The 17,166-nt window shown below is 41.3% G+C and overlaps 1 protein-coding gene across 10 annotated transcripts in view; it reads right to left on the reverse strand.

Moving 5' to 3' along the window:
- Positions 1-629: 629 nt before the first annotated feature.
- Positions 630-17,166, reverse strand: part of ncam1b (neural cell adhesion molecule 1b) — a 72,618-nt gene continuing 56,081 nt past the window's right edge. For 2 of the 10 annotated variants that reach the window (XM_069669161.1, XM_069669159.1), the window contains 7 exons: positions 16,435-16,467; positions 12,010-12,134; positions 11,442-11,622; positions 9,017-9,215; positions 7,038-7,154; positions 5,179-6,273; positions 630-2,715 (listed from right to left, as the gene is read on the reverse strand). In XM_069669161.1, coding sequence (XP_069525262.1) covers positions 2,595-2,715; positions 5,179-6,273; positions 7,038-7,154; positions 9,017-9,215; positions 11,442-11,622; positions 12,010-12,134; positions 16,435-16,467 — 1,871 coding nt within the window. In that variant the 3' untranslated portion in view covers positions 630-2,594. Of the gene's footprint in view, positions 2,716-4,615; positions 4,728-5,160; positions 6,274-7,037; positions 7,155-9,016; positions 9,216-9,527; positions 10,478-11,441; positions 11,623-12,009; positions 12,135-16,434; positions 16,468-17,166 lie in introns of those variants that run through there. The other 8 variants (XM_069669164.1, XM_069669160.1, XM_069669169.1 and 5 more) reach the window with 6 other exon arrangements.

Below are 17,166 nucleotides of genomic sequence, written 5' to 3' on the forward strand. Positions count from 1 at the left end.
ACATCTACAGGGCATCTGAACTACTGACAGGCTGACAGGTCAGGACCAGTTTGTTGTCCTGAAATTAGAGCAGAAACTGGTTAATGATATTAAGGTCTAACCAGTTTATTTATAATAAATCACTCGTAAAAATAAAATGAGGTAAGAGGGAGAGTGAAACAGGATGTCATGCCGGGTCAAAGCGGGCCGTCGTGGTTGTTGACACTCTGTTGACACAGCGCCGGTTTGCGGGGTCATGTCACATTAGAGGGACCGAGGGGGAGGAATACCACAGCCCAAAATATCAGGCGCTCACTGGTACATAGTATTTTGACATCCTAGCCTGGAAGTATTAACTTTACTCCCGCACAAACATGTATTATGTAACATGTTTATTTGCTCCCCCCTCATCTATCTGAGCAAGTAGCCCGAGAAATTTCCATCCCCGATATAACCTGTTTGCACTGTAACCTTTCTGTAAATAGTCCTGTGTGTCCATGACATGGCGAAAACAAAAGGGAATCTATAAATATGGATTTACTGCCATCTTGTGTCTTAAATGTGTCACTACATGCTCTATATGTAAGACAGGACACACGGAAAAAAAGCAAATGTAATTGAAACTAATGACAAAATGGGCCAGGACAAAATTAGATTCGGAAACCATTTTTTATTTGTAAATGGGTTAGCACTCAGACTGTACACAACAGATATTTTCTGAGTTTGACCCAATAAAACCAAAAGGAGCATCCAGAGACGAAGGGAGCAAGGTGGTCTGGTTACAGCAGTGGAGTACAAGGTGAGTAAAGCTTTTTTTGCTCTAATAAACCTTAAATCTGTACCGAGTTCTCTTGTAGTTACATCCGTTACCCAAAGCTTATAGAAAAAGTTTGATCGCCTGTCTCAAGTGGACCACCCTGCTTCCTGCCAGCTCGTCAAGCAGTCGCTCTTGGTGAGTGATTTTTGTACAAAAAGACAAAAACTTCAAAAGAAAGAAAAAAGAAATTCAAAGACCACATTACAGAACACTTGATAAACAACTTTTGGGGGAGAGAATTAAAAACAAAAATGTATTTATGCCAGAACAAGCCCCAAATGTAACACTCATTAAATCCATGAGATTTTTTCCCCCCATACAAACATGGGCAGGTCTATCTGCCTGTAGTTATACGTTATGAAGTACTGACTGAATTCATGCCAAGGTTCAAAACACCTTCCTTCAATATAGCTGGCAATATATAGTGCTGTGACCAGAGACGGACAGTTTTATACACTACACGTGTTATAATGACCACATTAGTCCATTTATCATACTTTTCTTCTAGTAATACAATATATTAAATCAAAAGAATAGGCTAAATCTCTCACGACAAAGCTATGCAGATTATCATAGAAACTGATGACAAGACAGTCTATTGACACACAGGCACAGTGCACAAGCTTGCAGGCAGGAAATGGAAAATAAATCTTTGTAGTTTTTAAATAGTACAAAAATGCTTTTTTATTTATTTATTTTTTTTGCTTCAAATGCTGAACTCAAAGTACAAAGCCAGACCTTTGATCTGCTTTAACGTGAGGAAGAAACAATAGCTATCGTAGTTGTTGCCCCCCAAACAAATACATGGTGTATATTTAGCGCGAGATCATATGACGTTTGGTTGATTTGGAGTTCCTAAGTCCTTGGCTGAGAATCGGCAGCTCTGCTGGCATTTTCCTTCTCTGTCTGTTTCCAATGAATAGCCTTTTTTAATCAAATACGTTTTTATTAATTCATATTATTAACTGACACTGTTGGCAAGGCAGTGACAGACTGAATACATTTGATCATCAAATGAGCCAAATCTGATGGTGCACACTGTCGACGTGTGTGTCACTCTCTTTCCCCCTGCAGCTGGCTGTGGGTTGATCCTGTATTTTTATAACCAAAACAAATCTGGTTATAATCCAAACATTGAACTCCAGCCTATGTTTAATCAATGCCAGCGCATCTGTGAGAGATGACACATCCCTGTAACAGACAAAGTGAAAACCATAAACCTTTTAAAGAAAACTTTACAACCACTTGCAGGTCAGACATGCAGGACAAGCTATTTAATGAGACTAGCCCACAAATTAAGAGTCCAAACTTAAAAAAAAAAAGGAACAATTTTACATTTTAACAGTTGAACATGAAAATAAGAAAAATAATTTCTGTATATAGTCAGGTTTTTTTTGTACATTTCTCATAATAATCCAATACTTGTGTGCGACTGCATTTCAAACTGTAAGCACAATAAAAAGTCTAATTCTGTATATTTACCAAGCGATCATTATAATGAGGGATTATTCTTAATGGTCCTGACCGGTGAAATAAAATAACAATAAAAAAATAAAATAAATCTCTTATGACCTAAAGATAAACTCCTTGGGTGTAGTAAACATTTCATGAACGAAACCAGAAATGAAAGCACAGCCAAAGTGCGCTCTAACCTATAGACAGGTGTGTTTGTGTGTGTGTGTGTGTGTTGTTTTAAATATGTAGTTAAGGGCACTGGAAAACAAAACTCCTGCAGTGTTTCTCGCTCGTTGATGCTGCAAAAAATGTTTTGGATTGGGGCTGCGGTTTCCCCGGCCCATCATGCTTTGCTTTCGGTGGTTTTTGTCTGTATGACACTGTTGTGTTCTGCAGCGATCTCCGTCAGGGCGTTTGATAGTTCTGCCTCCCCCAGTTTGCTTTTCTCATCAGCAAAACTCTTCCTGCAACGGGGGGGAAAAAAGAAAGTCCAAAATTAGAAACATGCTCTTCTGCGGTGACAAAAACAAAAACTCTCAGAAACAAACACTTTAGTTGAACACAATTTGAACCATTTATTCTCAATGACGTCTTCACCCAATATGTAAAAAGACACCGTATATATTAAGAGGTCTTTTTACATATTTCTTCACCACCTTGACAACAGTCAGATAAAATTAAACAGATAATGACATACCCACATAGTTCAACCTGTTTCAACTAGCCTCCCTGGTCTAAAACAAACAGTGTTTACTAAATATAATCTATTAATCAGTTAAGCTCTACTTCAAAGAGACTTTAATGAGCCCTGGGCCTGTGCAATGTGATACTAATGTTGATCTTGGAGCAGTGAAGCACAGAATCTAGATCCTGCCTGTAGCTCCTCGCCTCTTCTGCAGTTCAGAGCAGGAAAACAAACACCGTGAAGCCTCTGTTCTCTTTAGCAGAGCTGCAGAGTCGGTGACGGGTTTAGGCAACATTCAGAGGCCCGACACAAAACATTTTGTCCTATATATAAAGCCCCTGTCAGACATGCAATATGTAACACTCATCTGCCTGTTTAAGTGCTTTGTCATTCAGACATGCACAGGTGTTTGTTACAGCTTTATTCAGACATGACAGGAATGTGATGCCACGATGCTTGTGCATTACTGCCATCTAGTGCACAAGAGGGAGTAGTGGCACTGTTGAGTTGGAGAGCAATGAACAGGCCTCTTAAATTCAGTTTTTTAAAAGGTATTATCCATTTTTTATTCTTTAATTAATGACCCTTAAGAGCAAGAGCACTGGTCGCTCCAAGAATTTTCATTTTCATCGTTTCACAGAGAACTTTCTCATCTTAGTTTTCTCATGTGTCAAGTTGGGACTTTGGGCTTTATTATGATTTGCAGGATATTGCTAATTCCATCCATGCAGCTGAATGAAAGTCCTCAGTTGTTATTTTGTTATACGCATATGAAAAAGTTTAATTAGGCAGGTTTTTTTGACTGATTTTATCTTATTTGTACAGGTTGGAACCAAACCAAATTGAATAGAACATTTGTGACATGCATTTTCTGTTCTCTCTGAGGATGTAACTTTGCTGCCACAGCCTTTACATGAGGGCTGGTAAAATTCAGTGTATAAGACGCACTTTTAATACATTTTTTGCATCAAAAAAGTGGACTGCATCCTGTATACTTGTCTTTAGGATGCAGTATTGTACGGTATTTTACCCAGACGATGGCGCTATAATCTAGCTAAAGTTGTTGGTTGTTAAGTGGTGAAGTCACTCCTCCGCAATAAACTGGGTCCAAGCTGCTACAATGTCGCTTATTTACAATATGCCGCTGTGTTAAGCGAGGAACTTAATTATTAACACTTCGGCACGGACATGCACAGTCATGATCGCCATTGCAGCCGCCACCCTCACAACAATTAACGTTACCATAGGCTGCCAGCTACCGCTAGCTAGCAGGATTGCAAACTGGACATGGCGAAAACAGTTGGTAGACTGCAATTTGTGTGTGTTTTAAATGAAAATACATTGAAATGATGTTGAAATAACTTGTATACACGTTTTCCCTCTGGGATACCCCCAAACACAGACTGTGTCTTATATTCCGGTGCAGATTTTACAGTAGGTCGTACCACATGTTGCCCTAAGAAAGAATGAGCAGCCATTCTTTCCACAGGTGGGATAAAAGGTTGGCCATCGGAGAGGGTCGAGACCCCAAAAGTTGTATAAACACGGGGATAACAGCTAACATCTTCAAAGAGTCTCTCCGAGAAGGTATTTATAGTGGTACATGTTTGTAAAAACACACAAAAAAAAATCAACAGAGCTTGAAAGAAAAAAAGCTCAAGCCCTTCCAACTGTCTCACCTCTAAACACCTGGCAAGATCAAAACGGGCTGCTAGACGGTCAGTTTAGTCTAGTTTGTTGGAAAGATGTCGAGGGATGGGTCCACATCTGTCCAAAATCAGACAAGCTGTTCTGAGGAGGAATACAGGAAGCTTTAACTCAAGCTTTGTGCTGTGGTGGTCGCTCTAAAGTTTTATGTTTTTTACAATCTAGTATTGTTGTGTTCTTTAACACTTATTCAGACATGAGATTGACATGTACAATTCCTGTCACATGTATGCTACAAGGTGCATGTCTGAGAGGGGCTTCACTATTCTCGTGGTGAATGTTGCAAAAGCAGAGAGAGCCCACAATGGAGAACTGTCACACACAAGCATAAAAAACATCGTGTCACTCGTCTAGAACAATCCACAACATCTAACTTATAATAAACCCAATATCATTACCACAGTTTACCATTACAATATTTCATATTGTGTGGTCAATGGCAAGATGCGGTGGTGAATGAATGGGCATACAAGTTACACACACTCAATCGCGCACACACACAAACACACAGATAAACCTCTAGAGGGAGCCGTACTCATCGTTGACAGGAGGAGCAGTCTTGGCCAGAGTCTCTGATGTCTCCAGAACTGGGCCTGAGGGGGGGTCTGCTCCGTCACCATTGGCCAGAGAGGGCGGGCTGTCTAAGCTAATAAGGTCTGCGGGGGGCGCGAAGGATCTGTCTGTCCCGTTTCTCAGCTCTAACTCTAAATCGGCACGTTTTGGCGCAACGTCTTGGGTTAGTAAGTCGTACGTGTCTGACGCCGAAAAGAAGAGATCGTTTGAAACCACGTCATGACCTGTGGGCGCAGGAGTAGAAATAGCAGTAACAGGTAGGGGAGAGAGGACGTCTGCTACCAGAGGAGCAGATTCTTCAGCATCCTGGACTGTAAGAGCACCGTGGATCACTGAAGGAGAGTTAGTTGCAGCAGCTTTGGCAGTGATCATGTTGTTATCAGCACGTTTATTGTTGGTGTCAAATGTAGTAAGGCCACGCCCACTGGGAGCGGGGGCAGTTGGATTTGAAACAGGGTTTGGTTTTGGAGGGGCAGTATTTGCTAGAGTGGAGGCAGTTTGTGCTGGTGTCTGTGTGTCTAAGGCTACGGTGTGCGGCTGTGTTTTGAGCTGAGTGACCGGTGGGCTTGGAGCAGGTTTCTTGGTGTCAAACATGGGAGAGAACGATGGGGAAGATGTAGCCAGGGGAGACACAGGGGGGCTAGCTTTAGCATTCAGAGCAGCAAGTTTAGGAGAGTGTCTACGCTTCGGTGGTATCGGTGTCCCAGATTTTTGAGCTTTAGTCCGTTCAGGGGTGCAAGGAGGAGTGGTCATTTTCTCCTGTTCTTCCGGGGCGTTACTTCCTCTTCGTTCTACTAACGGCGCCATTTTAGCTTCGACGGCAGACGTGGAGAAGACGGGGGTTGGCGGGGCCGTGTTTGACTCTGGAGTCGGGGCTGGGGCCGGGACAGGGATGGGTGAGGGGTCAGAGGGGTCGTTGGCAGGGGTAGACAGGCTACAAGTGAGGGTAGTGGTCTCGCTAGAGGGGCTGTCCTGAACTGTTGCTGTGGCTGTGTCAGAGTTGGTGGCTACGGAGGAGAGGGTGTCCAGTGCCAGAGCAGCAGTGAAAGCCGCCAGCCTGAGAGAGCAGGGAGAGAACAGAGACACACAGACTAGACACCAGGGTGACTGTGACAGAGGAAGGGTGGCCCGGACCAGAGCATGCAGAGGGATTAGTTGGTTTTAGAAATTCACACAAACATAGACAAAGCAACTCAAAAACAGAAACTTTTAAGCCTTAAGAAAGAAAAGGAAACAAAGAAAAAGATAGGGCGTCATGCTGTGAGTGAACATTAAAGGATACACCTCATACACACACCAACATGGAGTACACTGACTAAGAAAACTCATGTCGTAAAAAAAGAACCAGTCTTCCTGCAGAAAACTACATCACCACGCAGAACCACCTATAAGGGTTAAACAGTACCAGTGACAATCTCATACTGTGTAATCTCATTTTTCCAGACTGCTGATATGAGAGATGAGGCTTCCTAAGTTTGTCAAATGGCTTCTTATGACTTGACCACACTCTAGAGGACAAAAGCCTTTCGGTGTCTTTAACTGGTATTGCTTCAACCTTGAGAAAACAAGACAGAAAAATCTCCAGAGGCAGGAGAAGAAAACACAAAGTGCAGTAATCCCTCTCGGAGGGAGTAAAAACAGAAAAGCAACACGTCAGTGGACTCCACTCAAGAATGACCTGAACTTTTTCAAGATGATTTCAAAGGGTCAAATTTCATCCTGTTGAATAAGAAAACTATTCTTTGAAGTGGAGTGCAATGTACAACAGCTTCAAAACTAGAGCGGTAAAAGGTTGTGTGCTGTATGCACGTTTATACTCACTCTGGCTCCGTGAGAGGCGTGGTTTCATTGGGTTCTGTCGGTCCTGCGGCGTTGTGATTGGCTGTGCACTCGTCCTCTGTTCTGACTTCCACTATTGGCTCTTTGGATTCATCTTTACTGTTGGATAGAGAGACAAACAGCTTGTTAAAACTTTTATCATGTCTGCTCCAATGAGCAGTGAGACTACAAGAGCAGGAGACAGTGATTATATCAACAAAGGCTGTGAATGGATTCTCTTTTAAACTCAATCAAAGCATCAATATTCGAGCCGGCCAGCTCCAGTGAAGAAGTACATGTGGCTGTATTTAAGTAAAGCTGGTGCGAATCAATACACGATGCAACCTCCCACTCAAAGTGATTCAAAGCTGCGTTATTGTGCACACGAGAGTATCCGTTCGATGTTTCACTTAAACCCAGCATCCTTCATATTTTCAGGAAAAGACAAATCCACTCTAAAAACATCATCTCGTTTATGGACACGTTTTATTGATTTGTGTAGTTTTCCTGTCCCTGAGGATCGTGAATGAGCGGACCATAATGCACTGCTGTCCCAAGACGTGTTGAGTTTTCCTTTATGGAAAACCCTTCCACACTCATCTCTTGCTTTATGGGCCGAAACATTAAACCTTCAGCAGGAATTCTTAATCATCTTCAGTGTCAGTCTTTTATGAGCCTAAAGGGGAACTTAGGAGGTCATTAATTTTAGCATAAGTACAGGAGGTGAGGTAGACATAGGCAGAATTTAACAACGAAAAGATGAATTAGAAAAACCTTATCTAAAACTCATAACAGTGCCAAGAGCTTCCAAAGGTGTTTTTTTTTTAGATTGCCTTGTGTCTATTGAAAACATTTAGTTGTACTTCTGCAGAGCAGGAAATATTTTAACTTGTGTTGATAAGATTTTTTGGGGGGCTTCTTGGGGCAGAGCAACAAGATGTAAACACAACACTAACATATTATCACCTGCTAAATTCTGAATGGCTCACAGGGTAGGATAGAGAAAAGAGTGTTTATCAGGGCTTGTTTGCTGAAAACATCTGCAGCAGTAAGACTGAAACAAAACAGGCAGGTTGTGGGCTGTAAAAACAAATTAATTTCAGAAAGATGCGAAACAGCTCCACAGTGATGAGGGGAACACAGAATCGGGTTATAATTCCATAGTATTTGCCACTGCAGCTGCTGCTTTTATGTTTCACTGTGTACATAATATTGATTAGCGCAACCTTAAAGAGCAGCTCCAGTCATGTTTTAAGACATAAAATGCTCTGCTTGAAATAATGAATTGTGTCTGACATGTTTTTGCAGCAAAATACGTTTAATTACCTTGTAAAAATCCTCCAAAGGCATCTCCTCCTTCTCCCTCATTAACAATTCCCCAACCTGCATAGTCCCCGCCCACTATGCACATTTCCAACCGCCCCCTCCGTCACGAAAACAAAACATGTCTCTGCCATCGTTTAGTGGCAACTTGTTGAAACTTAGCTAGCTTGAAATGTAGTAATCAGTAGTAGTAATGTTAACGCGAGCAGTGAGTTTGCAAAAATGACGGTGATGGTTACAGCTGGCTCGCGCATCGCCAAAGGGGCAATAGGTTGCGCATAATGATATGCATAGCGTCACCCCATGCATTAACGGGATTGGCTCCTCAGGTTTGTGACGTCACAAACCTGCCAATCTGAAAACGTGTTGTTCAGCCTGTCCTTGGTACACTGCAGTTTAAAAGCAGACAGGCCCAGCCATGGAGATGACTGCTGATGTTGTCCCTGAACACCACTTGAAGATGTTTACAAGGTTAAACACTTGATTTTCACTGGAGGGGGGCTTTAACGACGTCTATGATGCCAGTTTTTGAGAAGAAAATGCATTTATGAAGAATTTGAAACCAATAAACTTTATAAAGACAGTTTAATTATAATCTGGGCAAGGGTAACAGCCATTGTTTGATTGCACATCATGATATTGTCATCACTGGTACTCACATGAAGGCTGCCTTGCCCTCCTCCAAGTTGTGTCCTTTGCTCCCTGTGCCGGATTTGCCACAGAGGCACATGATGAGGCCACATTTGTTGACAAAGTAACAGGTGACATCCACAGCGAGCAGCAGGAGTACAAATACTACTACAAGGATTCCTGCCCAGAGCATGATGCCCATGGAGAGCGCTGCCTCATCACCCAGATCTGCCAGACAAGAGACAAGAGCGGGAGAGCTGAACAACTGTAGCGTGACACAGTTTTATAGAAACTGCCAAGAACAACTGAATTAACTGCTGCTATGCTACTGTGACCACAAATACTTCCATAAAACAAAAACAACTCACCTGCTAGGAGCACCGATACGATCTAGTTGTCTCAGCACGATTTATATGCAGTGTGGTTTGTTTGTGGAAACTGTGCCGTTTGATTTTTAATTACTTTTACAACTTCATTTTTATGAGGCTGTTATACAGAATAGGCTTGCTTTAAAAACACAGAGATACATATATTCAACCCTTTATTTGGTATTAGAAAGAAGAGCAAACCAAAGCTTTTACGGCATCGCTGGTTATAAAGAAATGCTGTGGACAAATCAACATGAGGCCTTCCAAATATCACACGAGCCTTTGATGGATCTCCACTGTTTGTGTAAACTCCACTTTAATTATAGCTGAAGGCTGCAGAAGTGTCCAAACTGTGTTCTGTTTCCAGATAAATTTAACTCTTAAGATACCAATAATTAACTGGTAATAAATGTATAAAAACAGGTATTCTTGATGGATATTTGATACATTACATGCATGAAAAATATCAGAGTTTTTTCTTATTAAACAGCACAAAAATAACAGTTTCCTCATGATAATTCTGTAAACGGCTTGTCAAACTGTGCCAATATTATTATTATAAACATTTCTCAGTTAGGCATTTCTGTTTTCAACAATGTAAACGTTAACGTTACGGACCTTTACAGGACATATGCATCATTTTGTGAGTATAATACAGAGTTTATGTAAACGGACAGGCCCAGCACTCAGCCTTTATTCTTTTCTAACTGCTATTTTTTAATACAACCTCATTTCAATTCCACTATTGTTCATTACTTTAAACTGGCACCTCTCTCTGTTGTCTAGTACTGATGACTAGCTGTGCTAATGCTGTGCAGAGTGAAATCTGTGGGAGGCGGAGGATTTCCAGTGCCTTTAGTTCATCATGTCTGGCCGGTCTGTTCTGGAGCTACACAGCACCCTTTTCTCACCCATAACAGAGACACTCAGAGTCTGTCATGGACAAAGTCTGTTTTTAAGGAGTGAAAGCGTCCAGAGAGACAGCCAGGCCAGAGAAAGGCAAGCTCTCCTCAACAGTTACGGCGTGACTTCCCCACGAAAACTATGAGAGCAGGAGTACAGCGATGAGGGACAAGATGAGTGATACCAAAGTGCATGTCACAGATGAACAGCCCTGAGTGGCTGAGGACCACACGAAAATGCACACAGGTCGGGACGGAAATGTTCACGTGGTTCACCACACCAATGTCCAGGACCAGGCAAGAGAGCAGGAACATTGAGAGAGGGCACAGAGAGAGAGAAAAAGGGGAAAAGAACAAAGGAAGAAAAGGGAGGGGAGGGATGAAAGGAAACAAAGAGGGAAAAAAAGAGAAGGGTGGGGAAAACACAGGAAGAGAGAAAGTGAAAATGAGTCAGGTCTGAAAACCAAAAGTGAAAAAAGAGAAAAACTGATTCCTTGAATTGAGGGAGGAAAAAAAACACAGCAACACATCAAAGCAAAAAGCCCAGCACAAAGGGGAAAACTACAGCACGCTGGCTAGATGGTGACTCAGTGATGGGTGAGTGGGAAATGCTTTAGATTGGAGATGAATTAGAAAAGAAGTGAGGGAAGACATAATGGTCTGTTGCCATGTTTCAGCAAAGCCCTCAGCAGTGTCTAGTACCTAAAGGAAATCTGACAGACTACGTGTTTTTAGAGAAAAAACCTTCAGCGGCAGTTAAGACCTCAAGGTGCAAGTTAATCAGCGGTTATCAAGGGTCAATTTAACGGCTGCTTCCACACAGGGACGAACTATCCACTCTATCTGCTGTTTTGACAGTAAACAAAGCTACAGTCATTCAGAGGAAATAATTTCATCCTCTGTGGGAAGAGCCTGTCCCAGTTCTGTGAGCGCAAACTCAAGCTCATTTACCAAGGGCTGTCAAATCTTTAAAGTGAGGAAATTCAGGCGCTAAATTATTCCTGGCTCACCCCCATGCAGGAAATCTATTTTTTCTGTATATTTATTTAGCTTTTATTCGCCCGACTCAGTTAGAGAGTTAAAAATAGAATGTGAAGCTCTGGTTTTGAGCTTTGAGTTTGGATCCTCATTGTTTTTATGGATGTTTAGTTCCAGTTTAGTACGAGTGACCTGAGGGAGGATACCTGGGATAGCTTCTGGCTGTGAGGACGTCCTGAAGGACATGGCTGCTGGCTGGGATTTGCCCTTCTGATTCTCTGCCACCACGTAGACATTGTAGTCAGTGTCCCACTCCAGCCCGCTGAGTACCACGTACTCGCTGCCACTGGGCAGACGGATCTCTGGTTTCCACTCTGAGGCCTGAAGCTAATCACACAGAGGATATACAGTTTATGCATTTAGTGGCTTCATCGGTTATCAAAACTGTTGCTTAATTTTCTGTTTGACATGCATTAACAGTTAGGCTTGAACTTGGCACAATTAGACATTTTAATGAATGCTAACAATGTCAAACCTATGGAACATCATAGGAATTATTATGGCTGCAACTTAGGCTCTCTGTTAACTGATTAATAGTTATATTTATAAACGTTGAGAGAAAGAGTAAATATGCCCATAATGATTTCCCAGTTTACTACCATTAAACACCAAGAAAGTCAGTAAATTTACATATGTAAGAAGCTAAAAATCAGGAAATCCTGCTTAAAGAATTCCTTTAATGAGTTCACAAAAAGATCTGACGGTCATACTTACTGGTTTATAGCGGACAAGATAATGCAAAATGGGTGAACCACCATCGTCCTGCTTGATCCAGCTGATTTTGAGGGAGTTTCCTTTGGGTTGAAGTGCCCCTTCCAGTTTTGGAGGATTGGGATTCCCTATAGACACACAGGAGCAAGACACAGGTTATTTAAAAGGTTCATTTCAGAGAAATAGAGGTTAGTTTTATTTGAAGAAGGTTGTGTCAGCCCGTCAGTACCTTTAAAATTGTAGAGCATAGTAAACAAAAATTAAAGTCTAAAGCATAAAATTGAACTCTTTGTTGTTTTCCTTTTAAGTCACTTGCCCTTCCTTAATCGCTTGCCTCAAGACGGTACGTCTGAAGTCAGACTAATTACCAAGTGACACAGCCACATGCTTATCTGATTCACTCTGAGTCGCTGAGTGACATTCAGCAAGCATATAAATGCTGACTGACATTCCCACAGTGTCATACAAGGCTTCAGGGGAAAGGGTTATTTGTCCCTGACTGGAATGTTACTGTAGTTTTTGCATCTCACAGCAAAAAGATGGGTTTGCCTCCGGGTGATTTTAATCAATGGTAAACACTTTACCGAACAGATGGGAAATATAATACAACTTTTTTATTTGTCCAACGACTAGTTGTTTTATCCACTGCAAACACAGTCTCTGATTGAGCTCCATTGATCAGTGGAGTTCCCCAAGGGTCAATCCTGGGCCCTGTCTTATTCTCTGTTGTGGTAATTAGCCACCAGTTTGGCTAAGTCCCCTATCCTTGATTTGCTAGTGCATTTCAAGCATTATGGATCTGTGAAACCTGGAAATTTGTCAACTTTTGTCTGAATGAGAATAGTGCTTGCATGCCTCCTTATTTTCTTTAAATGACAACAAAACTGAATGTTTCTAATCTTTGCCTTAAATTAGACTTTTAAACCTCACTGTAGGTTCATACCTATCCAATACATTAAATATTTTTTACACAACCACAGCATTAAAAGCACTGGCAGGTAAAGTGTACAACATTAATTATCTTATCAAAATGGCACCTGTCCCAGCGTTGCAAATTTTAGGCAGCAAGGGATCAGTCAGTTCTTAAAGTACAGCAATGGAGCCTGGGAAAATCTGTAAGTGAGAGAATCTGAAGGACACTGACAAGGGCCAAACAGCAGGACCTCTGTGGTGTTTCTGGTATGGTATTCAGGTATGTTAGTATCGACCAAGGTCAAGGGCTCCCAGTGCCCACTGATGCATGTGGGTAGCTAAGGCTAGTCCATCTGGTCAAAGAAGAGCGGCTGTAGCAAAAACTGCTGAGTTAAAGCTGGCTATCATAGGAAGGTGCATCACGGCTTACCCCCAGTCCACCAGTGAAAGTGCCCATAATGGGCATTTTAACACTAGAACTGAACTTTAGAGCAATAAAAGAATGGAGCTGGGTCTAATGAATCCAGTTTTCTTTACATGATGTGAATGACCCGGTATGTTTGCATTGTTGTGGTGTTCTGTCTCCTTTCAAATATTGTTCATTGTTCTTCATGACAATGGTAATCCCTGATGGCAGTGGACTCTTTCATCAGAACAATGCATCCTGTCGATCTGAAAGATTTGTTGAGGAATGGTTAAAGAAACATGACAAAGAGTTCAATATTGTGACTTGTCCTACAAATTCCCCAGATCTCAATCAAGTCCAATCCATAAGGCTACACAACGTACAGGATTTAAAGGATCTGCTGCTACTGTTTAGGTGCAAGATACCACCATTCCTTCAGAGGCTTTTTTGAGTCCACGTCTCAACAGGAGAGCTGTTTTGGTGGCACGAGGGGGTCATACACAATATTAGGCAGGGGTTTTAATGTTGTGGATGATCAGTGTATGTAGATTACTCTGCAGACTTCTTTCTGCACTCCTGGCGAGATGCTACACTGCATTTTGTTGTCTCTGTATTTTACTCAATGCAAAGGCAATAAACTGAATCTAATCATCCAATCTAATTTAAAAGTTGGTTTCCAGAAACCTGAGGGTCATTTTTAATCCCCAATTGAACTTTGAGAAACATCTTAAGTCAGTTTTTCAACCGTGTCCTTTTTTTAATTAAGAAACACTGCCAAAGTACACTACTATTTCTTTTCAACAGCTTGAATTAAACATAAATTGGTTTGTCTCCTTGAGTCTCGACTACTGTAATGCAATGTATTCTTGTTTAAGCCAAGAAGCTGTAACCTGTCTAGAGTTAATTCTGTTGCATGATTAGTAACTACATTCGGACATTAGTGCTGGCTTCAGTACACTGGCTTCCTGACAAATCTAGACTTGAATTCCTTCCAATTACTTTCACAATGTGGCTCCACCTTATGTCAGTGAGTTTCTGATCTCATTTAGGCCCAGTACACCTCACAGGTAATGGGAACAAGAGCTCCTGGTTGTTTCCCGCTCAAAGTTGAAGCCTTGAGGTGATCAAGCTCTTGCTGTCCTGAACCCAAGGTTATGGAAATGTCTCCCTCATCGGGTCATACCAGTCAAGTCGTGTGCATTTGTTCTTATTCTTTAACATTATCTCTGTCATTATTTGTCTTTAATTCATCAACTTAAACTGACAATCTTGAAGATTTCAGTTTCGTTCTCTTGGGCGCCCCCTAATGGCGATATACCGTACTTGCGGTAGGACACTTCCCAATTTAATCAGACATCTACGGCTGGCTGCTTTTGTCACGTTTGTAACTCTTGATTTTCCTCGCTGATGGTCGCTTTCCTTTTCAGACTGTTTGCCTTCATCTGAGTGTCAAATTTCTTTCTTTTTCTTTGGATTTTCACTTATTTTTGAAGTTGTATCTGTAGTCATCCATCTTTTCTTTGTTTGTTCAGCCATAGTAGATTACTGTTTACTCGCAACACTTGCAGAGACCGGAAAAGCAGCCGCTTAGCTCCGCCTACCCTCTCTGGCAGACCAACCACGGCTGGGTGATGGAAAACGCGTCACTAACTGGGTGCTGCTTGTGATTTTTTCCACCAATGTCGCCACAGACACCCAGTCCGTCATTCTACTATATACTGCAAATGCATTCATCAGTGGACCAAAGGCTCAATCACCATTGTGTTACCTCATTCGGCGATGGATAGTGACTTAACAGACATTTATTTACATGAAGGTATTACTTGCTTACTTACCGAGCGAAAACAAGAAAGCGGTTTAGAGTGGTTTGTGTTCATTTTCAGATATACATACTATTGCTTGTATATAAAACCCTGATTAAATCAGTTAGTTGATTTAGCCTTTAATGCATGGAATTCAGGCAAAGGTTAAACATGGTAGACAATATGGATGATAATGCACAGGGGTGCTGTTGCTCTCAGCATGAATACTAAAACTCTTGATTGAGAACCAGAGCAAACTGCTGCTAGGAGCAGTTTTTGTGGGAAGGCGGGGTAGACATTGATTATGATTCTCCAGTGATTAGAGGAAACTGTGTTTATTACACACCTGATTTATTGTAACACATCCTATAAGGAGGAAAGGTAACATCCCTTTAGGTGGTGGGCTATCAATAGTATCCGAGTGATGCTGATATTAAACACTCTTGACTGTTATATATTACCTTGAAGGAAGCTCTGGCTCTCTCTCATTTATCCTGCTGAGGCAAATGTCTACATGACTGATTATATGGATTTAGGTAGACATATATTACATGATTGCATGGAAGCAATTAATGTGTTGTTCCACCGGGGGAATCTCTGATTAAAGTTAGGGATCTTCTTTCAAACAGCTGCAACAGCGAGTTACCTTTAGCAGAGTGGAACCATGCAAAAGCAGTCACAGTCACATGAAGTGAAACGTGAGAGGTTGATAGAGAAAGGACAAGAAAGACAGACAACATACAGATACAGAAACATACTAACATGAAATAACAACAAAGGTTTCATAGTATTTCACACAACTTCTAAGCACAGACGTTCCTCTGTTTGAGGTTTTAATATGAAAAGTGACGTTAACAGCTTTATCCTCTTGGCTTTAGAGACTTTATCATTTGCAAGGCAGCTAATTAATTATTGCTGATGGGCCTAATGCAAACATAAACATTCCCAAATTACACCAAACAGCTGAGCCAGAGGGGAAATGTGCTTTTGAAAAACAGAGTTTTGATGTTTGTTTATTACACTGTCATTTAGCCAATTAGTTCACAAGCAGCAAATCAAAAAGGGTATTAATTTTCATATTCAGCTGAATGCAGGTGAGACAGAATCTAGGGGTTACTGACACAGGGGGGTTTGCATTCATGATCAGGCGTACAAGGTTACAGTATTTAAAAAATACACACCTTTTACTATTTTTTATAGTTACCACATATGCAGCTAATTAGTAGGGATGATGGGGTTATCCTGCAGGGAGAGAAATAGCTAAAGCGATAACAACTAATTGTCTATTATCCTCACTACGGAACAAACCTGGGTCTTCTGTGAAAAAATGAGAAATGTCGTCTAGGGACATAAAAGAGAAGATATCAGGCAATCAGTATCAGTTGTCGGCACAAATGACTACCTGAATCTCTGTAATAACACTTCACTGAGGAGTTTAGCACGATTCATTTCTTGCAGACTGAACCATGAAAGGAAGAAAAGAGTAGACATTTGATTTAATGATTTCCACATCGAGGGTAAGAGTCAGACAGAGGTAGCACACATGAAACTGGAGGGCTGTTGTAAGACTTGAAGTGAACTCTTTTTGGAACACTTTTATGGACATAATCCAGTTATTTACTGTGGTTAGTCTAATTAGTAATGATTATAATCCAAACAGACAGCACACAACATTTGCTCTTTTTAACAAACTGACAGCAAGAAGGCAGAAAAACGTTTGATTTGGCCTGCTGTCTTAGTCCTGAATAAGCAATTACGGATTGCATTGTGAGCATGTGCGTGAACATGTCATGTTATAGATCCATTTCACCAGTTAAAACAGCAAAGGTAGTAACAACAGAGAGACCAGGAAGTTAAATCAAAGCTGAAATGCTCTCGAGGCATATTAATGAAGCAAATGAATGAAAAACACGTTAAATATAAAAATATGTTTCATCATCTCGATTTAGGAGAAATTAAATGAACACCATTTCCAAGCGAGGACTGATGAACAGCATTTTAAAAGAGAGGAAAAAAAGAGGTGAAGCACTTACTGTTGTA

This window comes from Semicossyphus pulcher, unplaced genomic scaffold, assembly GCF_022749685.1.
Source record: "Semicossyphus pulcher isolate SPU_LCO1_2020_fin unplaced genomic scaffold, fSemPul1.0.p SCAF_19, whole genome shotgun sequence".
Classification (NCBI taxonomy): domain Eukaryota; kingdom Metazoa; phylum Chordata; class Actinopteri; order Labriformes; family Labridae; genus Semicossyphus; species Semicossyphus pulcher.